This window comes from Panthera onca, chromosome A2 (assembly GCF_046562875.1).
Source record: "Panthera onca isolate mPanOnc1 chromosome A2, mPanOnc1 haplotype 2, whole genome shotgun sequence".
Classification (NCBI taxonomy): Eukaryota; Metazoa; Chordata; class Mammalia; order Carnivora; family Felidae; genus Panthera; species Panthera onca.
Window position 1 is genome coordinate 166,142,208 of NC_138340.1, and position 26,006 is coordinate 166,168,213.

Sequence of the window (26,006 nt, forward strand, 5' to 3'; positions counted from 1 at the left end):
AGAGCTCAAGATAAATACTCCCAGTAGCCGACAACAGTAAATACGTGTCAGTCACGCTAAGACTGAGGGTGTGCCCACACGGTAATCGGGCAGGTCACTGGGAAACACACAGAAGGTCAAGGGTTAGACAGGGGAGAATCACTTGAAGACACTGACCCGTACCTTAAAATTACGAAGTGTGTGGTGATGTCCCTTCCGCCTGTAGAAAGAACTCCACGTGGTCCCACCCCAGCAGAGCTGAACACCCGAAGAAACAGTGTCCTGAGCGTGTGATCGTCACCGGAGCCCTACAGGAACACTAAGAATTCCCAACATGGAATTCAATTCGTTCTGTGTTCACGTTTTTAACGCAGGTGTTCCGCCTAAACCAAGTTCAAGAGTTAAACTGTAGAGGCTGTGCGGTTAAAGAATAAGCCATCAAGTGGGTCACAACTGTTTCAAGGAAGACGTCTGTTTCTAGGAAGGCATTTCGGGAATCGTTATGGAAGCAAACTCTGAACACGCCAGATGAGCACGGTAAGAGCACCTCTGTGGTGGAGTTGCTTAAATACGCTCCTGTACTGAACAGGACAGCGTAAGGAATGTGCTAGGACTGACCTACCTGCTAAGACAGTGGTCTCTCGTTATTTGATGGTACCCACCATCCAACAGGAAGTGTGTGAGAGCCACGTGTGGGGCGGGAGCAGGATGGATATGTGGTGTCCGAGGTTCCGACTGGTCGGTGTCCGCATCGCAGGGGTTGCTGAACGTTCTGGGTACCCCTCTGCTTGGGAGCTTATTACATTGACAGAGAATGGCTGCCTTCCAGAAATGATTTCTTTGGGGAAAACTTAGAATATATTTTGTCTTGGAATGACTTAAAATGTGATCCAGCTTGATGCAGGTCATATAAATGATGCCAAAAAAAATACAGAATAAATTCTAAGTTCAAAAGTACATTTATTTAAAATGTGGGCAAGATATCAATATAAAAGAAAAGAGTATAAGAAATAAAAATAATCAAAGTACAAAACATTTCAAATCTTTAACATCATAATTTAGAGATAGCAAGGTCTTTATTTACACCATTTTATTTGTAGTTGAAGTTCTGTTAACAGTGTTGTGAAAACATTTAAAAACCTGGCAAATGAATCATAAAACCTAATGTGGGCTCATAAATTCATATAATACAAAACATAATTTATGTTTCCTCAGAATAAAATTACACATCTTAAAAAGATGCAGCATATGTATCCTATTGGTTTTCCTGCTCTAGAGCGCCTGCCTCCCAAAGCAGCTGGCAAACGCGGGCCTCTGCAGGAAGCGGGTCCGTCCACCCGACGGCGGCCAAGGCCGGGCCCGTGCCCAGGACTCCAGTCGCGGTGCGGATGCCATCAGTTAAATTTATACGTAGGTTTGTTGAGGAAAACACGCTTCGAACACGAGGCAAGCTTACATCCCTACGGGACCCCAAGTCTCATTAACCAGCGTCAGGGCCCGTCTAAGACCCTGGACCGCGTTCCTCGTACCCACTCAAACCAGGCAACCCGGATCAGGGGCAGCTTTCCACGTGCCCCGCACGGACTGCCACGGCCTGTGTACCCCAGCCTCTCTGCGGCGGGGCCTGGGACCAGCGCCCGTGAAGAGCCAGCGCGGCCACCCCGCGGAGGCGGCGAAGCCGAGGCCGCATCACGGCGGATGCCCCTTTCGGCCACAAGGCAGAGCCCAGGCAGCCGCCCCTGGGGCCCCACACAGGACCCCCCACCCCCCCCCACCCCGGCAGCTCTCCACGCAGGCTCCGTTCCGTCTCTAGACAGGACACGAGGCCCCTGAGAGGACACCCCCCACATCACCCAGATGACTGCTAAAGCCGTTCTTTCTGAAAGTCAAGGAGGCACAGACTAGACATTCACAAACGTCTAAAAATCCGGGAAAGACGTAAGAGTACGAACCGTATGAAGACAGATGCTTCTAGCTTACGGCAGGGCACCTGCAGCGATCCAGCCGGCCTCTTACTGCCCGCGCCACACGGATGCGTGCGGTTCCGATCCTAGTGGGGACGGGGGCCCTGCACCGAGCCGCCTTCAGAAAAAGGATATGATTCATAGTCCAGTGTCTGCGTGAGCACCCCGGTGAGCACGAACTCTGCGTTATGGACGTCTGAAAGAGAGGGGCGGACCGTGAGGACGGACGCGCTGCTGTGCGCTCGCGCCCACAAACACGGCAACACACCGTACCTATGCCCCGTGCGAAATACTCCCGACATAAGTGAAGGTCGTTCTCGCAGGATATTAAGATGATCTCTGATAAGCTCTAAGGAAAAGAAAGGGAGTTTATCGGTCACCGAACAGTGAATCTCGTCGGGGACGGCGAGGAGTCGGCTGTTTCCCTTCTATCCACCTTATTTTGCTTGTGCTCCACAAGTTTCCGGAAAGACGGCTGTTTAGACAGTACTCGTCCCCCTGCACATTCCACGATCGCCTTCATGGTTGACAGGCTTGGGCAGATTCCAGGCGTGATGTAAAAATATTTTGCCTAAAAATGAAACGAAAATACGTGCACTTTGAATCATCAGGGTACGTCAGTCTTCATAAATCCTACCCTGAGAGTTTTGACAAAATGTGTCGTCTCGGGAAGTTCCGGAAGGAAGTACCACCCCGCTGCGAGCCCCCAGCCTGAGACGGGCCTGGAGGAAGCCGGGAGGTAAGTGTGGAAAAAACAAGCCTGTCCTTGTGTCAGGTGTGAGCTGTGAGGAGTACAAGAGACTGGAACTGACGTTCCTAAAAGACACGAAGAATTTTGTGGGATCGGGAGCAACAGTGTAAACATTTTTCACACTTTCCATAGAATTCTAAATGGGCATTAGATCATCCCCCTCCGTCTGTCAAGCGCGAGGCAGGCACAGCGCCTGTGTTCTCTTCGTTACCCGGGCCTGGTTGGCGCTCCGACTAGGAAATGATCCTGACGGTTAAGATTCAGTTTCCTAACGCCCTTGTTTTCAAGTGTTCCATAAAGCACAGTGTTAAACTGCTTGCAGGAAAAGAACTAACGTTTGGAAAACGCTGCTGTTTCGAGGGAGATACACCCTAACGGCATTCTCGTGCCTCAGCTGGTTCCTTAAGTGTAAAAACAGAACAGCCTGAACGTTTTGTTGTGTGTGTCCAAGGAGCTTCTCTAACAAATGTTTAAACATCTTCAGTCTTGAGTTACTCAGGCATACATTCAATTCACGTTTTGCCAAGAATCTTCTTTCTCCAGCTGCGTGTGCGTCTAATGAGAAGAGCGTTAAGTAGCAAAGATTTGTTAAAAGCAGAAAACCCAACTTAAATGCCTCGCACCGATTAAGTTATCCCTGGCCACGCGCTCTGAAGGCCCAGGGACACCGCGCACTCCCGACAGGCAGCAGGGCGCGGGGCTCCGGAGGCGCACTGGGTCTCCCCGGCCAAGACCTCCAGTAACATGTCCCGGGAGGAGCACCAGGCTCTCCCCCACCCCCCCGCCGGGCGTGTGTCACCTCCAACCGTGCCATCTGTAACTCCGTGGGGACCTTTCCCTTTAAAGTGTACCTTGAAGAGTGGAGAAGCGTGCGCCCTCTTCAAGGACTCTTCCAGACTGAAGGAGAACAGCACTTCGGCCTCAGCGTCTCGGAGGAGGTAGTTCTGCTCATCTGGAAGACAAGAGCCGCCCGCTCAACAAAGTGCAGACCCAGGGGACACGGGCCGTGCACCCCGGAGGTCGTGCCGCCGGTCAAGTGCACGCCGCTCGAGGCTCACGCTTCCCTGGGAAAGCTCTGACTCCGGAAATGTCAGCCGTATGTCTGACAGTGTCACTCACTCTGCCCCGGAAACAGCCAGAGCAGGTGAAGGACAGTGCGTCTCCACCTTCTGAGGTTATAAGCTCGTGGGAGACAGTGGACTGAGAGGAAGGGCCCCTCCCGGCCGCCGCTTTGCACGGTTTCAGGGAGCTCATGGGGAGGTCAAGAACCCCAGGCCCCAAACGACCAGCTCGGAACGAGCATCACACCCAGCGTGTGTGTGAAATACCACAAGTCTCGGACTCCATGATCTGATGACCAATGAATCTTTATAGATCTGACAAAAACACATTCCGTTTAAATACCGGACGGCATATAGCACCTTAGAAAGAACGGTTTCACCCGACTTAGAAGCCTTTGGGCAATTTTAATTGGTTTTCAGAGTTATAAAAGAAAAGTTAAAGATCACAAAATGTCTTAAGCTTCTCATAAATGTCTCACGATCAGAGAAGCATTTCTTCCTTTCCTCGTTTTCTAAGAGTAACCCAGTAGCATCACAGCGCTCTAGCCAGACGGCACGCTGCTCCCCGACACGGTGGCTCGGGCCGGGGACACGTGCTCCTTCAGCCACACGTCCTTCTCTTAACAGGGATGCTTTAAAAATGTAAAAACCGGTCCTACCTAGCTCACGGGCCAGAGTTTGCCGACCCGGAGCAAAGCAAGCCAATCAGTAAAGAGACCCTGAGATGACGAATGACGAACTGCTAGAGATACGAGGTCAAGTGATCAGCCAATCCGGGAAAGCGGCTCTGCGGTTTTCGGTGGGAAAAGGTATGACTGTCCGAAAATGGGAGAAGTGAAAACAAGCAGTTCAGTCACACGGAAAATGTCTGACATGTAAGTTCTAGGGCAAAAGTCGAGGCTGATCTGCCTTCTCAGGAGCTGGTGAAGAGCCCCACGCGGCGTCAGGGGCTTGGATGGAGAGAACGGTCCCCGGAGGAACAGCGGCTCTGACGACCCCATTACGGGGAGATTTCAGACAGGAACAGAGCTGCGTCACCCTTGGGAGGAGTCTGTGGGAGGAGTCAACCTGAAAGTTAAGCTTTTCACAGCCGCACAGCGGAAATGAGCACCCCAGAAAGCGACAGTCTGTAAAAGTAGTGTCTCAATCTCTATAAATCAGAGACAAACACAAAATTACAAAACCACACCCCTAGCACACGATGAAAGCTATCGGGCCCACGTGGGGTGCCAGAACCCCAGCCGAGGGAGCCGGTGCAGGCAGAGAGGGGGCCCTGCACCCACAAGGTGGTGCTGGCGATGCTGGGACATGGGTCACACGCGCGGGAACTAGGTAGTAAACACGCGTAGCGTTCTGGAAGCCAGGCTGCTCGCCGTGGGAGAACTGATTTACAAACGCAAGAGCAGAAAAGCCTAGAACTTTCTTGTGCAAAAGCCAGAAGTGTTCAAACACAGAGAGGACAGCCTGAGGGGCCCTGAAGCCAGAATGGCTCTCACTGTCCCAGTCGGGACAGTCTAGGCATCAAGGACAGCATGGTAACAACCCACGGAATGCCAGAGAAAAACGGCTGCACACAAGGAGATAAACGAGTACATCAAAGGAACGGTGGCAATGGCACACTTCCCAGTACTTCCCCACAGACTTACTACAGCGGAGGCGGCCAGCAGACATCGCCTGCACCCAGGGGTCCCCGTGACCCCCTCCAGTGACACGACAAGTCAGAACCGCACCACCCCGGCAGGAGCCGCGCGAGGGCACGGCGCCCACCGGAGTTGCCGCACTCCATCGGGGGAAGCGGCGGGCAAACCCACACGGAGACGTGACGACCACGTGTGCTTCTGAGCTACCCTGTGGCTTTCAAGGAAGGACATCACGGGGACAACCAGGCAGAGCCGAATGAGGTCTGCAAACCAGACAGTAGCAGCAGATCCTGATTTTGGCGGCTGTGCCGTGGCCGTCTGGCAGAGCATCCTCTTCTGTAGGTACCACGACATCAGGGATGATGGCGCGTCATCTTGGGAACGTACTCGTTCACGGTTCAGGAAAAGGCAGCGATCTGTACTGTTTGCTGACTGCAACTGTTTGCGAACTTGGGGATTGTTTAAAAAAAGGCGAGAGAGATTTGATTTCAAAAGCCAAACGTGTTCCTTAAAAACCCATCAAATGCTAACAGATGAGTAAAAGGCGTGAACCTGACAGCAACGATTCAGATATTAATGACTCCAGATAACCTAAGGTCCATATTCTTGAGAAACTTAAAGCTTTTGGCAAAACAAAAGGTCTTTAAATATGTATTAAATATGTATGTATTAAATACGTATTAAAAACCAACCATTTACACACACCAACAAACTGACCCTAAAGTTCGCCCGGAAAGCAAAGACGCAAAGCAGCCAGCTCGACACTGAAGGACGGGAACAAAGATGGGGACCGCCACTGACGGGCCTCAGTGCTCCAGCAGACAAGACCATGTGGCACTGGCCAAACAAACAGATCAATGGAGAGAAGCCCAGAGACAGAGCCAAGAAACAATCACCTTGGTTTTTAACAAAGGTGCAAAGGCAATCTGAGCAAAAATCATTTAACAACTGGACGTCCACACGCAAGAAACTGAATCCAGACACAGACTGTACATCCTTCTCAACTCAAAATGCACCACTGACCTGAGTGTAAAACACAAACCATAAATCTTCTAGAACACAGAAGAAAAATCTAGACGACCCTGAATGTGGCAATGACTTTAGCTACAACACCAAAGGCACGATCCATGGAAGAAATGTGATAATCTGGACTCCGTTAAAACTGAAAACTTCTGGGGCGCCTGGGTGGCTCAGTCGGTTGAGCATCCAACTTCGGCTCAGGTCACGATCTCGCGGTTCGTGGGTTTGAGCCCTGCGTTGGGTTCTGTGCTGACAGCTCAGAGCCTGAAGGTTGCTTCGGATTCTCTCTCTCTCTCTCTCAAAAATAAACGTTAGAAAAAATTTAAAAATAAAAACTTCTCTGTGAAAGAAAATGTCAAAAAAATGAGAAGACAAGCCATGAACTTGGAGAAAATATTTGCAAAAAACACATTTGACAAAGGCCTGCTATATAAAATATACCAAGACCTCTTAAGATTCAGTAAGAAGACTACCCAGTTAAGAAATGGGCAAAACGTCTGAACAGACCTGGCATCACAGAAGATACAGTGATGGCAAAGATACTCCACATCGTGTGTCATTACCGAAGCGCAGATTAAAACAACCGTAAGATCGCCCTTCCACAGCTGTGAAAATGGTGGAAACTGCGAACACTGACAACAGCAAATGCAAGCAAGGATGTGGAGCAACAGGAACTCTCCCTGCTGGCGGGAGCGCAAGACGGGGCGGCCAGCTGGGAAGGCAGCTCGGTGGCTTCTTAACAGAACTAAACATACTTTTACCATACAATCCAGCAACCCCACCCCTTGGTATTGGCTCAAGGAGTTGAAAATTTACACCCATGCACAAGCTATACACGAATGACGGCAGTGGCTCTATTCGTAATGGTCGGGACTTGAAAGTTCTGACCTTCAGCAGGTGAACAGATTAACTGTGGTCCGTGCAGACAATGGAGAACCGTTCGGCGCCAAACAGGAACGAGCCATGAAGTGAGGAGACAGGGAGGAGGCTTACGTGCCTATCACAAAGTGAAAGAAGGCCACTCTGGAAAGGATACGTGCTGTAGGAGTCCAAATGCAGGACGTCTAGAGAAGGCAATGATTATAAAGTGGAAACACTCTCTTATGTCTGGAAATTTAGGGGATTAAATATGAAACGTCTGAACAGTTACTATTAAATAGTAAACGTTTACATTACAACTAAACCACCTTCTAACCCTCAGACATCAACAGTTATACCAGAAATAAATGAGTCAATCAGAACTTCTGTGACACAGGAAATGCCGTAAACTTTATAAAAAGATAAAAGAATCACATGTCACCAACTGGCAAACTTGGTAAACTAAGTCAAATTTCCATTAAGGAACAGCCCATATCATTCTAAAGTTTACAACTGTTACAAAAACTTGGGAGCTAATCTGTATGTTTATAGTAATTGTTTCTACAAATGTTTTCTTTTGCCTGCATTTATTTCATTAATAGCTTTTAAGAACAAAAACATTAATTTCAATCGGAAGAGTCTCTACAGTTATCCTCGTTACTTGCGGATTCTGCATTTGTGAGTCTGCCTACTTGCTACAATTTACTTGTAAACTTCTGCATCGCTCGCGGAGACGCGCAGAGCAGGGACAAACCCGAGGACCAGACGCGCACGTTCCCAGTGGGGGCTGAATAAGGCAATGCTGGGCCTTCATCCGGTTTATACCACCAACACTTTCCTTTCTGTGGTCTATTTAGTGCTAATTTTCCCACACGTTTATGCTTTCTGCTGGTGACTGGTCTCAAAAGTGCCAGCACGGAGCGCGGCTGTGCTCCCAGGGAAGAGGCCGCAGGAGACCCGGTGGCCTCCTTCGGTGTCGGTCATGTGCGGCTGGCCAGGCGCTCGGTGCGAGGGGGCCAAGAGCAGGTGTTAACACGGGCTCTTTGACACAGCGCACACGTACGTGATGTTTTCCAGATACACACGAGGGTACGTATGGATCGGCTGATGAGCACAGGACCAGGGGCTCACAGGAGCCCAGCCCTGCTTCCTCTGGGAGCGATGATGGTTCAGTGCTCAGGAACCCGTGTCTGTGGCTACTCTGTAGGACGTAACACCAGGAATGACAGGGATCGACTATATTATTGAGAATTCAGGTTTTTTCATTATTACTGATTTTCAGGTAAATGATTCTTTTCTATGACTGACTTGGATAGAACATCACAGAATTTTAAGTTTGGTTTAGCTTTGCTATAAACAACAAACCTAAGTGTCTGCAAACAAGTTATTTTTCCGGATCATACTTTCTCATCTGTATGTTAGACTACATGAACTTCAAACTACGTGTGCTTTTTATTAATTTTTTTACAGTAAAGACTGAATCAGATTTAAACACGAGTGGCTGAGAAAACGACACGGATCTGCAATATGACAACATGTCCCCGTCAGGGAGAAGTCAGGTTAGAGCGTGAGGGCAGTGAGGACGGGAGGGTGTCTGCTGGCCTGGGGCATCCACGGCATCCCCCTGCCCCAGGGGTAGAACGAGCGGGCACAGCCGAGATAGCGGGAGGAGAGCCCTGGGCCCAGGGCAGGTGGCTGCGGAGAAACAGGACAGTGGGTGCGTCCTGACAGGGGGCCGGTCACTGCTGTCGATGCCACATGATGGGGGGGCGGGAGGGGGGGGGGGGCCGGGGCCCACAAGGGAGCTAAGACTCTGCACCACTGCGAGATCGCAGTGAAGCTTGTCCGGGCCACGCACCTGCTCTCCCGCTCCACCTGCACCAGTGGCCAGGTGAGGGCTCAGGATGTGCATGTGGGGGGGGCATGTGGGCTGGGAGCACCACACGGGGGGTGGGGGGTGGGGGGTCACACTGCCGCTGCTTCCACTAAAAGCACTTTGGTCCACTGATCCGTGTAACAAAACCTATGCTTTCTCTGCCGTCTCTAAGCACGACCATCTAGAAGGACTTCGCCCCTGGTGCCCTGAACGACGCGGGGCAGATGAGGAGGGGCGGACGACCAGCCCTCTGACGGAGCCCGCAATCAGAGCCGTGCCCGGACACCCCTGGACGCCATCCCTGTACCCTGTGCTGCACGCGAGATCGCACTGCACGGCCAGCACCCGAACCGAACACACGCATCAGGATCGGGAAGCGGCGAGGCGGAGGCCTTATTCCCCCCAACGTCCAAACGCCGAAGCCTTCCTATTTCCCGGTCCGAGGCAAAGGTATCAAATGACTCACTGGGACGTGGGAGACGTTTATGAATTTAATGGTGAGTTATCAAGAGTAAGAAAGCAAATGAGGCGTTTGCTGGGACGAAAGCAGAGATAAAGTCGAGAAAAACACGAGTCGGTTTTCCACATTAGCAACGGAGCTGTGGATGCTACGTACCGATAAACGTCTGACACTTGAAACACTCTTCCAGCCAGTCTGGCGTCACGATGTGCTTCACCACGGAGATGGCCGTCAGGAACTTCACCGTGCGCGTCACTTTGCTGGCGACGAGGTGTGTGCATTTCTGCGCAGACTCGGCGACCTCGCCCCCAAGGATGTAGAGCTTCTGGAGGGAGGGGCACAGAGCGGAGGTGAGCGCGGGGCCGCACCTGAGCACGGCGCGCCGCGCTGGCCTGAGAGCTGGGAGACGGCGAGCACAGCAACGCACGTGCACGTGTCCGGAGTCGACCCCGCGCCTTGAGCTAAAACCGGCGATTCCCCGAGGGCCCCCGTATCACACCCCACAGACACGATGCCCGGAGAACGAGGCGGCGCGTTTCATGAAAAGGCGCGAACATGCCCGGACTTTCTAAGCTGAAATGGGTGTCGGTGAGGCACATTAACAGACAGACCCTGTTCATAAAAATTAGAGAAGTGACTGAGAAGACGTGAACAAGCAGGAAAGAGCTCAGTAACTAGGCTCAATTTTAAAAGTGAAAAAAATTGATACGGCACTTAGGGCGGTTTCTTCTCCTTCAAAACCTGAGCGGTACGATGAACGAAGCCCACGTGACGACAGGCCGACTTACACCCTCTTGACCGCCGCCCCGAAACAACAGCCAAGCGAGATGCCCCCTCCCTTGTGCTGTTACTTCCCACAGCACGCTGAAGGCTGCGTTCCCACTTCCTGTCCAAGCACAAGCACGCGGCCCTGGTCCCCACCCAGGAGAACCGGCCTGCGGCTTCCCCGACACCGGGGGGGCTTCTGGGACGAGCATGTTCAAGCAGGTTGCTCGCGTTCGCAGGACCATAAATGTGGGTCTCGTCTACTCACCCGAGTTACGTTTTCTACTATTAAGAGAGCAAGGGTCTAAGTATAAAACTATAAAAACCACAGAACAAGGTGAAACATCACTTATGAGTTAATGGCTACTTTTACTGTAATTTACAAGCCAAAAAGACTGTTGTAGCAGGACGTTCCTGATTAAATGTTCCTTTAACACACTGCTAGCCTAAAGCCAACGTGTACAAAACGGAACGGTGCTAAAACTCCTCCCAGAACGTAGAACGGAATTTCACCTTAATATACTGTTGAACTTGCACAGGCTCAAATCCAGTGAAAAGCACAAAAGGGGTCAATTCTGGTGTTAACTTTTTGGTGGGAGGGGGTAGATCTTCAATTCTGTGAAAGAAAATAAAAATGCTGTTTAGCAAACAACAGATTCTAACAGCTTGCACAAGCCTTCAGAGCTCCGAGTGTGCGGGGTTCCTCGGTAGGGGGCAAGCGCAAGGGCCTCCCTGCCTTGGACGCAGTCACCCCCGAGACCGACGCGCTCCGGCTCAGGCGCACGCCGTCTCTTCCTCACCACCCTCCCCCCGCCCCCCCCCCCCCCCCCACACACACACACAAAGGTCTCCACGGGCTTTAAAAAGAAAGTGGGGGCTTTAGCCAGCTGTGCCAGTGGAAGCGTCCCTCACGGGCCAGGCAGTGACAGGGGCATCCCCGGAGCCGCACCTCTGGCAGGCGCCAGGCCCCTGTCCGCTGCCCTTACACCAGAAGCACAAAGCAAGCGATCTGACTTAGGCACGCATTTTAAATGAAACCTCAGTCTCACGTAGCTGACACTTGAGGCCATTTAGGTAAAATAGTTTTTTAAGGTTTGTTTGTGGCATTTTGATGACAACTTAAAAAAACGCGTCATCACACGACCGAGACGTTCCTGAACGCTCCTGGAACACGGACTGTGATGTGGGGGTGCAATGGGCCTGATGGAGAGCAGGGGAGAGGCGAGGGAAGCTGGTGACTGCGGAGGACCGCCTCATCGAGTCCGCCTTGGAAGTAACGGCTTTTCCACACTCACGAAAGAAGGAGAAAGGTCCCCGCTCACCCTGCACCTGCCCTGCCTTACGAATCACATGACCCGCACCGGCCAGCCAGGTCTTCGGCAGGCGAGACCACTGCCTCCGCACACGTCCTTCCACGGGGCTCTCGGCCCCTGCCCGCCTGGGCCGCGGGGCTCACCTCGGGGATGCAATCCCACACTTGCTCCTGCAGTGCGGCCCGCCAGCCCTTCCCGCCTGCCGCTTCACCGACTGCGGCGGGACACAGTTTTGCTTAAAAATAAAAAGATGCAGGGCACCTGCGTGGCTCAGCCGGTTGGGTGTCCGACTTCGGCTCAGGATCGAGCCCCGTGTCAGGCTCTGTGCCGACAGCTCAGAGCCTGGAACCTACTTCAGATTCTGTGTCTCCCTCTCGCTCTGTCCCTCCCCTGTTCATGCTCTGTCTCTCCCTCAAAAATGAATACACTAAAAAATAAACTTATAAAACCAAGAAGATTCAACTTTTTTTTTTTTTTTTAAACAAAAGAGAAAGACAGATGTGTCTGTCCCCCTTCTGGGCCCGGCAACGAGACCCAGCACAATGAGGTTATAAAGCAAGAGGAAGTCAGAAGATCCTGTTTTCTATGAAAACGTCCCGGAATCTCCCCAACTGTGAGCGTTTCTAACACAGGCCTGCAGAGAACCCCAACCGTAGCGGCGGGAAGGGGCCGTCCGTACCTGGCTCTTTTGGAAGAAGGCTGGACGTTGGTCACTTCGTTCTGCTTCAGTTTGGGAGGCAGCCTCACGCCCTGTAATCACACCGGTGTCCACGTCAGTCGACTGTGCACGAAACACAGCAGCTGCCCACACACCCGCGTCGGAGAAGCGTCCCTCCGCCACACAGAAGCCAGCCGCGCCTGGATGGCAGCGAGGAGGACGCCGGCCAGGGGCCAGAGGGCTTTCTGGAGGGGCCCGCGTGCCTGGCACCTGGCTGCCGGCTGGCCCTTCCCAGCCGCCACACGACAGCGTTCGTTCCCGCGTCGTCTGCTGTCCCGACGTGGGATTTGGAAAACACACTCCCTGCAATCACACCCCTAAAACACAGCTGCTCCCGCAACAGAAATCTGGCGTGTGGCGGCTCACGAAAGCCGTCCCCGGACGGACCGCCGCGCTACCAGGGGCTACGCGGGTCACTCGTTTTACTGCGTGAAGCCACTGCCTCTCCATCTGGGGCATTTACCTGAACGTTTTCTAAACACCCCAGCTATATCCACACGACCGAAAAGAAAGTCGGCGCAACTCCAAAAAACACGCGAGACCCACTACCCTGTCAGGCACGGGGCCAGGCTCTCCTTCTCTGACCTTTGCCCTGAGGACACAACCCTCGGCTCCTTAGTCTCCAAACTCCACACGTCGGGGGCAATGAGGAACAAGGTAAACTGGCCCCCGAGTCTCTTAGACCCGCGGCTCTGTGACCACCACACGAAGCCGCGGGACAAGCCGCCGTCCAGGCCCCTGGGGCCGAGCGGGGGAGAACATGACCGCGTTCCCACCTTCATCCCGAAGGCCACGGAACATCTCTGCCACCCGGGCGAGTCAGGAGAATATTTGCTTTTGCTGGTGTGTCAGAGCCAGTCGTGTCTTATCAAATCATAACTACTAGTTTAAACAAAGAAAAAACACAGGACCACATTATCACTAGCCTACGGGCTCCGTGACAGACTCCGGACGATTCTCGGCAGCTCCCAGGTTAGATTCGGAAAACAAGCGGAGCAGGTCATCACAGAACACAGGCCGGGGTGTCACTGGGTGACCCTGACCGGAGGGTTCCCCTCAGTTCATTGTTCACAGGGACACAACCCCCCAATTAACTCTGTAGTGCTGAGGGATGTGCTGAAAATCAGCGGGCACGTGACTCAAGTCCCTTGATAACGAACAGACAGGTGAACACACACGGTGACCCGGGCGTAACCCTAACCCCTACATCACACGGCCACCCAGCATCCAGGGATCACACGGCGGGGTTACCGCAGCGTGACACGGAAAACACGACCCGGCGTCCCAGCATCACACGACGGAGATGTGGCTGCACGGCCCCTGCCAGAAGGCCGCCCGTCCCTGCTTCCGAGTCAACAGCCACCGGCATCCGACCTCCTCGCGTCCCGAGCCGGCGGCCTCACCCACCAGGGCCCGGCCCACAGTGAGGGGGGTCCCCATCCTGTACCACGGGCAGCCCGACGCGAGTCAGAGCGGCCAGCGCTGTCCCAGGGCTCCTGCCCCGTGAGTGCTCGTGCCTCCCCTCTCGCTGCAGCTCCTCGAGCAGTGCTCCCCCGTGCACACATACGGGCAATGACAAAAGCACCGACTGAGGGGGAGCGAAGACCCCGGGCGTGCTGAACGTTCTAGGACGTCGTGCTGACAAATCACTTAAAGAGTTTCGAACGTACAAACACGGGTCTGTGCCTACCGCGTTCCTGTAAGACAGGGACAGCCCAAGTGACCGGGCCGCTGACTGGACGTACCATCAGCAGTTCTGCCGACACCTTCAGCGGGACCCTCCAGGCATCTAGAGAGAAACGAGTTGCATTTACAACGACATACCGTTCAAGTGGAAAAGCCCTTTGTAAAGCCCTTTTCTGGAGCCAGTAACGTTACATCAGACACGTCGGTGGCTCAGTGGACATTCATTAATGATAAATGCAAGCACCACGCTTATGCCGAAAAACGTTTTCAGTACAACGGAAGGGGAGAGCAGCCAGCAGCCGCGGGACGTGCTCGGGTGTCCCGTACTGAGGGTTCTCCAGGTGAGGGACATGAAGAAACGCAGCACAGCACAGGTGTCCAGGGCGGAGCCGCCCCCCAGCCCACCCTGGCGTCACTCCGGAAGCCGTTCCCGGGAACCACAACCACCCGTGACAACGGGAGGCCCACACGGAGGACCGCGGCACGTCAGGGTGGCCGAGGGACCGGCGCACCTCCCTACACGATGGCCGTGCTGACTGCTTCAAGGACCGACCACAGGTCTCGGTAAAGCTCCCGGAACTGAAGTCAAACGGGCAGATACGTCCCAGGGAAGCAGACTGTGGCTTAAAACGAAGAGCCATCCAAACACCAAACTAAAGAGCCACGATTAAAGCCACCGGAAAACCAGACTTAATGAGCATTTTGAAAACGGAGCCTATCAAGGCAGAGCTTGAACGGGCATTTTCTGGAGCGCATTCAGCTGTCAGAGCGTGTCCCGCAGGGCGGGGGTCCGTGTGGCCCAGGACGAGCAGCTGGCAAGGACAGAGGGGAGACCACAGGTGCCGGCCTACAGCCGAAGGAGCGCAGGCGGGCACGGGAGACCAGCAGGGGCAGGCTGGGGAGACCAGACGGAAAAGCGGAGTGCTCCTTCTATCCCCGGCATCTACTAAAAAGGCAGGAGAGAACACCAAACCGGCAAGAGCCCCTGGGCAGGGTCGGGGGAAGGGACTAAGAGGAGGCTGGCGCACAGCGGCGCCTCGGGCAAGCGAGAGGCGGTGGACGCAGTCTAGCACCCGCACTGATGAATCTGACCCGTGTAACTGCACTTACCCAGGAGACTGAAAACCAAGTGCGGGGTAGGGGCAAAGGGCTCCTGCAGACTGAACGTCGTGTAGCGGCCGCAGTGGGCCTGTCTCAGCGCCTCGAAGTTCCCCAGGAGAATGTCGCCAAGCCACTGGGCGTTCACGCACGGTATTCTCCACTCCTTGGCCTTCTCGTACTTCAAACCGGCAGGCCTTTTTGGTTTTGAGGAAAAACACACTTCATTAAATGCTAGAAGCATCTACCGTTCAAACCAGCGTTTCTTTTGCATCTGGTATCAGAGCCCAGCAGGGCTGCCCGAGCCAAGGCGACCGCAGCCCCTGGCTGGCGATCGCGATCCCAGGGTGCGTCCAGGCTCACGCCGCGGTCCCACATCGCCCGCGAGCCCCGCGTCTGCCTTACTCCCCGGACCCGACTCAGCTGACTCAAAGCCCGCGAATTTGAGATTCTAGTTCACCGCAGTGCTTTACGGACGCCTCTGCGAACGTCAAAACTTCACTGCTGTTACTCCCACAGACCGTTTTCGGGCTCCCAACACCGAACTGCTGACACACCCGCCAAGTCGTAAGCGGGCTTAGGAGCCCACGTGGCGTCAGAGGCGTGCTTACTCTTTACAGATGAGCACCGTGTTGCTGCGGCACAGGTAGCCCGTGTACTTGGCGCCTGCCAGGTAAGCCATGAGCTTCAGGTCGTCCCTGTCACTGTCGACAAATCCAGTCACAGAAATAATCTAAGCACAAAGAGAGCAAATAAGGCCAAGACGCAGTGACGATTTAACCCGTGGCCACTTCCTTCTCCGGGCCTGTTCTGTGCACGTGGCGTTCCCGCGGGCAGCTGGGAACGCCACTCCCGACAATGTCGAAAGCAGCATCCTGTTCACGGGACGCAGGCTACGTCTGTAGCCGGCGGGGGAGGCGACCGAGATACCAGACCCGGGGAAGCTTCTTCTGTGTCGGGAGGACGCTGCTGACGTCACTTTAACAGAGCCGCCCTACTAAGCGTGTAAATACGAACGGGCGAGTTCTGCACCCTCCCGCCCGTCCCAGTTCTGAGGTCGTCGGAGTGAGAGAGCCCACAGGTACCGACAGGGGCCTGCCCGGTGATGGCCACTGCAGCACAAGACCCCCGCTTTACTCCGGGACCTTAAGTCGCGTCCGAGACGCTAGAGACCCGGTTAGACTCTCCTACGTGCAGGAGCCTGTGCCGCCAGGCGCACGGGAGGGGAGGTGTCCACCCCGCCTGGGCCCTCGGGCGCCGGGCCAGAGGGAGCCCGCGCGGGAGGCAGAAAGCAGCGCAGGACCTACTCTGCCGGAGGAGGACGAGCACCAAACAAAGCCGAGTCCCTTACGTGCTGAGAACACGGCTTCCCTCCGGGGGGGAAAGCCACCGGGAAGTGAAGGGCACGGTGGGGCGGCACCATCTTCCTCTTCTTCAGGACGGTATTTAGCCAGTGCGCTGTGACACATCTCTTCCTCTCCCTGATCGCCTACCAAAGACAGAATCACGGGTCTGTTGTGCTTGGGGCTTTGTGGCTGCAGGGTCACGCACAAAACCCGCAAGGCTGGACAGCTACGACGACACCTTCCCGGGATCAGGAAGCCCTCGCGGGGATGTCACGACACCTAGCCCTCGATTTATCAAAGGGACAAACGTCACGATTGAGAACGTGACGACCCACACGGGAACGGGAGCCTGCGAACGGGAGCCTGCAACCGGGGCAAAGGCAACACGCTTTGTAACCACCTTAAAAATAATCACGGAATGAGATCACATCTATGATCATCAAAATTCAATTAAAATGCCCCTGCAAGAAGATGGAGGGCCCCCAAAAGAACAGGCTCCGAGAAAACGTCACCGCCTACCTAAAATCAGCCATGGAGGGAAAAAAAACCTCACAGGCATTTCTACAGTTTTAGTTGGAAAGTGGATCCAGAAAAAGGCTACAGTGTTGAAGAGCAGTTTCGGGGAGGTTGTTTATCACACACGTATTAACAGGGTTCTGTCCACAAGTAAGAACGCTGTTAGAAGAGAAGACACGGAACTTGAGGCCACAGATGAGGGGACACCACGCGAGCCCACGCCCTGCAGGAGTTTACAGAGGCTCCGTCCAGCCCCGCGCACGAAGGCCCCCAAGGGCGCAAGTCCCGCTTCCGCCCCCCACTTGGTCACGGGGCTGCCCTGGACTGAGAGAAGGGGCGCGTCCTTGGCACACCGCGCTCAAAGACGTAAAGGCCAGGCGTCCACAAGGTTATCTGTCCCAGCAAAGACTGGTGAAAAGAAGGGACTCTGCTCTCTTCAGAGGTAGAAAAAGGTCCTTTCCAAACACAGCAATCGCTAGAGTCCTAAGACGGGCCACAAAACGGGCCCGACTTCATTCCAGTCACAGGGGACGCCGCCCTACTCACCTGTGCGTACATCCCGCTGACCTGACTCTCGCAGAGGAGATGTGTGCACCGGCTCGAGAACGTCGGGTCCACGGTGCCACCGTGCGCCTGGATTATCTAGACACACAGGAGAGCCAAAGTCATAATCAACCTCGCGTGCTCAGGAGGACAGGGTACGGTTTCCAATCAGACTATTAAAGAGCCCATCGTCTATTTTTATAGTATATTTCACCAGAACATATACGACATACGTGTGGGTTATAGTTACAGGTTCTCCACTCGGCACCGTTAAGCGAAAATGAGCTCCAACATTCATTTGACTTGAATTTCCAGAGGGAAAGACAAGAGAAACGAACGTTCTCTTTCTGTAACACGGTTCTCTCCACCTCGCACTCTGCTCACGTTCCAGACCAGCCAGCACCGCGTGGTGGAGGCCGTCCCATGCTCCCCTGACCTGCACCCGCCCTGGTGTCATGACATTTCAGACATTGCCAAATGTCCCCTGGGGGGCACAGCCACCCTGGCTAAGAGCCATTATAACAAATAAATAAATTAAAAAGCCGGAAGCTAGCAAACCCCAAAATTTTTCTTTAACAACAGGTCTGTCTTAGGGCTGAGGGAACCATTCTGTGGCATTGCACGGTGCTGGCAGCATTTGTGAAAGTCCAAAGAACCGCGCACCAGAAGGGAGGGACTTTCGCGGTCTGTTAAAAAAAACACCTGCCCCACAAAACGGTTCTGCTTCATTTACTTTTCTTTCATGTTTATTTTTGAGAGACAAAGAGTGAGCAGGGGAGTGGCAGAGAGAGAGAGAGAGGGAGACACAGAATCCGAAGCAGGCTCCAGGCTCTGAGCTGTCAGCACAGAGCTCGACGTGGGACTCGAGCTCACAAACTGCGAGATCGTGACCTGAGCCGAAGTCGGACGCTCAACCGACTGAACCACTCAGGCACTCCTTGCTTCACTTACATTAAAAAAAAAATTTTTTTTTAAATGTTTATTTATCCCTGAGTGAGACACAGCATGAGCAGGGGAGGGGCAGAGAGAGCGAGAGGGAGACACAGAGTCTGAAGCAGGCTCCAGGCTCCGAGCTGTCAGCACAGAGCCCGACGTGGGGGGCACAAACCCACGGACCACAGGATCGTGACCTGAGCCAAAGTCGGATGCTCAACTGACTGAGCCACCCAGGTGCCATTTACTTTTTAAATTTGATTTTGATCGGGGCGCCTGGGTGGCTCATTCAGTCGAGCATCTGACTCTTGATTTTGGATCAGGTCAGGACCTCAAGAGTCGTGAGATCGAGCCCTGGGTCAGGCTCCGTACTGATGGTGTGGAGCCTCCTGGGGATTCTCTCTCCCCTGCTGTCCTTCCCCCACTCACACTCTTTCTCTGGAAAAAAACAAAAACAGAATTTACCGATTTTTGTTTCAGCAGTGCACAAACATGGCTTACTAAGGCGTGTGAGCAAACCGGCGGTTTCTACACCACTGGTTCTCACTCCCCTGCAGCAAGCACAGTCAGCTCTTCGCGTGTCTTCCGATAATTCCGGGTATGTTCTCACGAATCCACGCCTCCTGACCTCCTCCTGCGGGGCTCACCCTGGCTCGCTTCTCCTGCGGTTGTTAGGAGCCGTATTCCCTCCCTCCCGCCTGCCTTTCTTAGTTTTCTATGCACCTTTCACTACGTCATTCCCGAACTCTTCAACACACGACTACCGTCCGTGGTGGTATCTGACTGTGCCCACAAATCCCTGGACGCGCCCCCCTTCACAGCAGAGCTCGGCCTCCTCGCTTGGTACGGGCTGGACAAACAGGATACGGTGCGGCGACCGCATGCGGCTTCCCAGACAGCAGACGCTGTGGCTTCCTCCCTGCTCCGCCTCAGGTCACCTGCCCCGGCGGAGGCCAGCGCTGCCCCAGCCCCACGGCAGGCCCCGTGGCTCCCGTCGCCTGGCTCCCCCCGACCACACGCGAGCAGAGGGCCTCGGCCACAGCCACCCTACTGAGCCACGGCAGGGTCTCCACTCGCGAAGCACCCTCCAGGTGACACGTGTTCCCTGCTGGGAGTCACCATGTTGCAGAGGACTCGTTACACGGCGGAGGGCACGGTGCAGCTCTTCCCGCCCCGACAGATAAGGCACATCAGGTCACATCAGAGCGCGTGTCAGCTGCCCCTCGGGGACCGCTCCTCCCTCTCCAACTGAGGCCGGCGCCTCCCTCCACTCATCTCCACGACTGCCCTCCACCCTCACCCAGAGAATTCCTCTCCCATCTCCGCGGGAGGGGGCGCCCAACCGTGGCCGCCTGAGGACGCTGTCACCACAGCGGCGCGTCACGGGCAGACAGGCCGCGACATTCGAAGCCAGGAGCCACTCTTCCTCGGGGCTCCGAAGATGCCGCCGGCTGCTCCGTGACACCAGATGGCCTCCCAACTGCTGCTTCTTAGAGTCGTCCCTGGGGCGCAGCTCCGGGCAGCCCTCCCTCTGCACCCCGAACTTGCGGCAACGGTGCCCGACCGTCCCTCTCTACGTGGTCCTGCCCGTGCTTTCTCTGCGCTGGCACGCCTGTCCCTTGCTACGTGCCCTCCTGGACTAATCCCGGAGCTTCAAACAGAAGCAGACTTGTCTCTATCTTTTGTGTCTTTGAGTTACAAAGATATCTTTGTTTTGAGGCCGCTTTCTACACATCACCTTCCAACACTTCTGTGATTTTTAGAGAATTTCCTGCTGCCGTGATTCTCAGACGGGCCTCTCCCCTCCTCTCTCTGCCTCCTGCCCCAGGTCAGGTTACCAGCATCTCCCAACTGGCCTAGTCACCTGCCTGCACTCCCGCAACTCAACGTTTCATGGTTTGGAATGTACGTCTCTCCTTTTTCTCCATGCTTTAATAACTACAGGGAGAAAATCCGACTTCTGTCACGTGGCACAGGAAGAAGGTCTTCGAAGGGGTGGCCTGGCCAGGAGCCCATGCCTTCCTGCCACCCCCTCCCCATCTACACCGAGGGTTTCTCACTGGGACACCCTCCATGCTCCCTCCTGTTTGTCCTAAGACTGAGTGCAGGAACCACCTGTCCCCACAGGCCTCTCTCAAGGCCCTCGCCCCCACCCAGCGCGCTGTTTTCTCACGGCTCTCGCTGCACCTGCCGTCCTGCCTCCTGCTCATCACAGGTGGCTGTTTCTCCGACTGATGTGCGGTTTTCCCCCCCTCGTGCATTCCCAGTATTCTCTGTCTCACACGGAGAGTGTTTCAACAACAGGAATGCTTTCGGGGAAGCGCGTTTAGGATCTGCCCGAAGCATACTTACAGTCTTTTTTTTCTTTAAATTAGAATCAGTTTTGATTTGCGGCACTAACGGGAAAAGCGTTTACTTCTCTTTTTCCTTAAAGGCCAACATACAAAATAATAAATACGAGCACTACGGTTCCACTACAGACTAGAGACTCTGAGGTCCCTTCCCAGCTGGAGAGTCTAAGATTGTCCGGCACTCGCCTCTGGAGACAGAAAGGATTAAGGCACACAGAGGTTGATGGTCCCTATCCCGGGGCACCAAACACCTGATCTCATTCTCACATCCCCAGTTATGCACAAATAACCTGTGGCCCTGAGAGTTTAAGAGCTGGAAGAACCTCAAGAATCACGAAGTCCAACATGCTTCCCTTACAGCGGGAAACACTGAAGCCCAGAAAAGTGATCTATCTGCCCAAGGTCACAGAGTGTCAAAATAAAACGCCCATAATACATTCGCAACACAACAACGTGTAGGTCAGTGAGGGCAGCCAAACAGAAGGCCAATCCGCATTCTGCAAGTCCTCAAGACCGAGCTGCGTTTCTTCAGGCACAACTCACCCTTTTCCAGGTGGCCAGGAGCTGTTTATCAGACATCTGCTCAGGATAATCTGCGATTGCGAACACACAGCCCAGGAGGAACCCTTCTTCGGGAACTGGAACGGAATCACACGAGGAAAATAAAACCGCCTGAGTACGTGTGCGCAAAAACGGAGGCGTTCACTTCGCCGCATTCATTCTGCATTTCTGAAGCCGGTCGCTCTCGACCCGGACGCTCGCAGCCTGAGCGGTAGGTTCAAAACACAGGTCCGCAGGCTCGATGGTGCGCACGGGCGACTGTGTGGAGCCCCGTGAGGGGCCCCGGTGCTGCCTTCAGGGGCCAGGACGCCCCACCGTGACAAGTGGGGCCCGCGTTGGGCACCGGACCTGTTCCCCTCCGTGAGGACCCTCCCGACGGGAACCCTCAGCCCCTCACCCCACCCTCGCGCCTCCCGACGAGACTTTAGGGGAGAGAGAGACCGCGCCCGTTACTAACTCTCCACTGCCGGGTCGTGTCCAAACAGCTGGTGCGGGTGCTGGTGCTGGTGCGGGTGCGGGGGCGGCGGCGGCTGCGGCTGCGGCGGGGGCGGGGCCTGGGGCGGCAGGGCCTGGGGCGGCGGGGGCGGCGGGGGCGCGGCAGGCGCGTGCATGTGCTGCTGCAGGTGCAGGCGCTGCAGCTGGGCCAGCTGCTGCTGCTGCTGCAGGTGCTGCTGTAGCTGCTGCTGCAGGTGCTGCGGGGGCTGCGGGGGCTGCGGCTGCAGGGGCGGCTGCGGGCGGGGCGGCGGCGGCGGCTGCGGGAAGGGGTGTGGCTGCGGCGGGGCGTAGGGCTGCTGCGGGATCTGCGGCTGCGGCTGCAGCTGCAGGATCTGCTGGGGCGGAAGGTGCAGGACCGGGTGCGGGGGCGGGGGCGGCGGCTGCGGCAGGTGTGGCTCCGGGGCCACCTTCACTTGGCCGAACAGCACGGCGCCGGCGTTCGCGTGGCCCTGCTGGCTGTGGTTCACCTGATGCTCTAAGGTTTTCGTGGGCGCTGAAAGGGACTGTAGGATCTAGAAAACAAAAACGAGGCGAAGTCATTAGCGACAGGGAAACGGCCTAACGTCCTCCAAGCGGGAGAACGTGAGCGGACCCTGCCATCTCTTCAGCACCGCGCGACACGGAGGCACCAAACGGCAAGCGTCACCAACTTCGATAAAGCGAACGAATTCACCGGAATTCAGAATTTGGAAGTAAGTAACACGGAAGGAGCTAATGCCTTAAAATTGACACACGTGTAAACTCACACGGCTGATGTGTTCGACGGAGCACAGTCACGGGGCTGCAAAAAAAAAAAGGGGGGGGCGGGGGGAGGAGAAAAGAGAGGCGCCCTGCTTCCTCGCAGGGGTCTGTGCGCCCCCCGCAATGTGCTGTGGGCACAGCGCCTCACCGGCACCCCCCTGTCCCCCTGCCAAGCTCCGGACTTCTCCTAACCCAGGGATGCTCCAGGGAAAAAGTGGACCCTGCAGCCAGTCGGCCTGGCCCGAGCTCCTCTCCGCACCTGCCATTTTCCAACGACGAAAGGGGCCCCGGAGGAGGCGGACGTGAAGACCACCCCCCAGTGAAAGCACCCCCACCCCCCCTTCTGTGGTCACCGTGCCCTGCGCCCTGGCAGCTCTGTAAACGGGGGCCGGAAGAGACACCAACGGTAGGTCTGTTTAATGGCCAACGGTCCCTCAACTGAGAAATCCTCAGCACAGCTGCTGAGTCAACCTTCCCCAAAAGGACGGGGGGCTCTTCAGAAGGAGCGAAGTGTTTCGAGCCAGAGAAAATCCAACTGGCCAGACCGTTCCCTTCTAGTTCCTCCTTCACGACGACAGGCGTAAGCGGAGAGCCGCCCGCAAGCTGAGGGGAGGGAGGGGACAGGGCCAGGAGTCGGGAGAGGCCAGAGCACCAGACGGCACGTTACTGTATCATCCTGCACAGCACTGAATGTTATGTCCTACAATGAATTTTTTCCCAATTGAAGACACACTTGCCATTTAAACAAAACTCTAAAATCCAGTTGCAACGCAAGCCACGACTAAATCGAAAACCTCAAGTATGTTCTTAAAACGTATCTTCCGCTTAAACGGACTCCAGAACGTAAAGGCGACAGACTCTGGATTTCGTGGCCAAACAGCTGCCTCTAAAACTGATGGAGGCCTGGCGCCCGGGGGGCTCAGTCAGGTGAGCATCCAACTTCGGCTCAGGTCATGATCTCAGGGATCATCAGATCAACTTCCACGTCGGGCTTTGCTCTCAGCGTAGAGTTTGCTTGGGACTCTGTCTCCCTCTCTCTCTGCCCCTCCCCGGCTCGTGCTCGCTCTCTCTCAAAAATAGGCAAACATTGAAACAAAAAACAAAAAAACTAAGGCCAAACTCGAGGCTTGCACGATCTGTCTTTGAAATCACTTACAGGTAGGACCTCTCTCTCCATAAGGAGTTCTCTCCACACTTCAGAAACTCCTCAGTAGAGCTCTAACCAGAAAATATTTTTTTAACAAACTCATAACCGGCAGGGTAACGATTTATTCTCTATGCTTAAAAGTACTAAAAAGTACCGTGTAAAGCGGAGGGAAATGGACCTCAGCGCGTACCACACCCAGACAGCAGGACAGCAACTGGGATGCTCACACGTCCACAAAAGCCGCGAGGGGCGGGTGGCGGACAGCTGCTAGGACTTCTGCGGATCAGTCCTGAGCCTGTCAGCGCAGCGGGCCAGTAACAGTGGCTGCTTCTGGAGAGGACACAGGAGTTAAGGGCAGGAGGGAGTTTACCACTTTATACCCTTTGGTGCCACTGGAATTTTTTAAAGTTTTGTACACATGTATTTTTTTACTCTCAGAAGTCACAACCCACATGAGCTTGACTGGGAATAAGGAATAAAGGCCTGTCCGCCAGGATGGGCAGGTCAAACCAGTGGTGTGCCTCAGGCTGCCTCCCCCGCCCCTGCACCCCAACCCCAGATCACAGGGCAGCTCCGGAAGGTCTGAAGGACCCTCCGTACAAAGGGTGAAAAGACCAGGAGTGGCTGAAGGTCTGGAGCCTGAGGCTGTTCCCCTTCCATCCGGTGGGGGGGGGGGGGGGGGGGGGAGGGCGGTGCTCCAGGCCTGGAGCAAGGAGAAGCTGGGAGAGGGCGGGGTGGGTGCAGGCTGTGAGCACAGGGTGGCTCGGAGCAGACAGGGGTCAGGACGAGAGCCCTGGCCTGGGGTGAGACGGACCCCGGGCTGGAAAGCCGGGCTTTTCAACCCTCTGATGTGCCTCTTGTGGAAAACACGCGCTAGTCTCGAGCAACCAAACAAGCGGGATTCTTGGCTGCTTGGTCGCATAATCTGCCATTCCACAAACAACAGTTCTTAACGAACGTCAAGTCTGGATTCTTCCTTCATGTGACGCTATGGCTTTCTTTATTTAAATTACTTCCTACCAAGCGCCCCAATATATAAAGAATTTCAACACAAACAACATGGCTCTAGCCACTACCAATTCGCAACCTATACAAATTTTGATGATTGGCTGTGTTCTCCTCATCCCCAATCTATTTTTAAACTAAATCTGTCCTCTAGCTGTAACATTTCAAAACTTCATTTTCTTCACTTCTAGCAGCAAAATATCCCTGCAAACCAAAACCGCGCGCAAAGCCTCTGGGCAGCCGCTCTCCCTGGGGCCCGGGCGGGGCTTCGCGGGGCCTCGCAGCGCACCAGAGCCTGGGGCCGGCTTCTCCGTTGGCCCTCCTGTGGGGCGCACCCCACTCCCTGATGCAGGCACCCATTTCCACCCCACAGGAGCGGATTCCATCCAAATGTGAATTCAGGGAGCATGGGATCGAAGTGGACATGGGAGAAGCACAGGGCGGCAGCAGGGGCAGGGGCAGCGGCGAGCCGACGGATGGACAGCAGTGGGGACAGCAGGGGGACCCCGGGCCCCAGACCACAGGAGGGGTCCGTGCGCACTCCAGCCGCACACCCAGGGGCCGCCGGGCCTCCCTGCGCACGCCCCGGTCACACCACCGCTGCCTCCGGGCTGTCCTCCGGCTGCCTTCTCCACCGGCCTCAAGCCCCTGGCTTTCCGGTTGGTTCTTTCTGACCGTCGGCTCTGCTCCCCTCACGGCCCTCTGGTGCCGGGCCCAGGACCTCGTGGCTTTAGCACCCCCTCCCCATCGGAGCCGTTCTCTGCGTTCCGTCCTCCCCCCACCCGCAGGGACCCCATGTGAGCGTGGGCCCCAACGGACAGAGCATTCCGTCCTCTCCCCCCAACCTCCGCTCAGGCCCCCCCCACCTCCCCTCAGGTCCTCCTCACTAGCCACCACCCTCCAGAACGGTGTCCCGCCGACTCAAAGTCTTCCCGGCCCGGCAGGTACAGGACCACGATGGGAAGTCCAAGTATGGCGGTGGGGGGGAGCCCACGGAAGGCGCCTCGCCGCAAAAGGGGAGTCTGCCGCTCGGCCACCACGCACTGTCACCATTCAGGCTGCAAAATACTGGCTCACCCACCTTGCGGGAAATGCCACAAATCCCGCTTTTGTGGACAATCCCACGATTTTGGCAAAAAACCCCACGATCTTCTTTGCCCCAACATGAACACGCCAGGC

At 55.2% G+C, this 26,006-nt stretch overlaps 1 protein-coding gene and 1 long non-coding RNA gene across 15 annotated transcripts in view; one reads left to right on the forward strand and one right to left on the reverse strand.

The window, feature by feature from the left end:
- Positions 1–9,820, forward strand: part of LOC132674340 (uncharacterized) — a 28,689-nt gene extending 18,869 nt beyond the window's left edge. For 10 of the 11 annotated variants that reach the window (XR_013551952.2, XR_013551955.2, XR_013551958.2 and 7 more), the window contains 3 exons: positions 354–516; positions 8,744–8,832; positions 9,322–9,772. This is a non-coding gene — a long non-coding RNA (uncharacterized LOC132674340). Of the gene's footprint in view, positions 1–353; positions 517–8,743; positions 8,833–9,321 lie in introns of all 11 variants that reach the window. The other variant, XR_013551961.2, reaches the window with a different exon arrangement.
- Positions 1,015–26,006, reverse strand: part of PAXIP1 (PAX interacting protein 1) — a 51,489-nt gene continuing 26,497 nt past the window's right edge. For all 4 annotated transcript variants that reach the window (XM_081795111.1, XM_081795108.1, XM_081795109.1 and 1 more), the window contains 15 exons: positions 21,897–22,446; positions 21,422–21,516; positions 17,598–17,693; positions 16,541–16,678; positions 15,801–15,922; positions 15,202–15,386; positions 14,151–14,194; positions 12,367–12,437; positions 10,888–10,990; positions 9,766–9,934; positions 3,546–3,646; positions 2,380–2,514; positions 2,217–2,292; positions 2,079–2,139; positions 1,015–1,389 (listed from right to left, as the gene is read on the reverse strand). In XM_081795111.1, the coding sequence (XP_081651237.1) occupies positions 1,374–1,389; positions 2,079–2,139; positions 2,217–2,292; positions 2,380–2,514; positions 3,546–3,646; positions 9,766–9,934; positions 10,888–10,990; positions 12,367–12,437; positions 14,151–14,194; positions 15,202–15,386; positions 15,801–15,922; positions 16,541–16,678; positions 17,598–17,693; positions 21,422–21,516; positions 21,897–22,446 (1,962 nt within the window). In that variant the 3' untranslated portion in view covers positions 1,015–1,373. The remainder of the gene's footprint in view (positions 1,390–2,078; positions 2,140–2,216; positions 2,293–2,379; positions 2,515–3,545; positions 3,647–9,765; positions 9,935–10,887; positions 10,991–12,366; positions 12,438–14,150; positions 14,195–15,201; positions 15,387–15,800; positions 15,923–16,540; positions 16,679–17,597; positions 17,694–21,421; positions 21,517–21,896; positions 22,447–26,006) is intronic.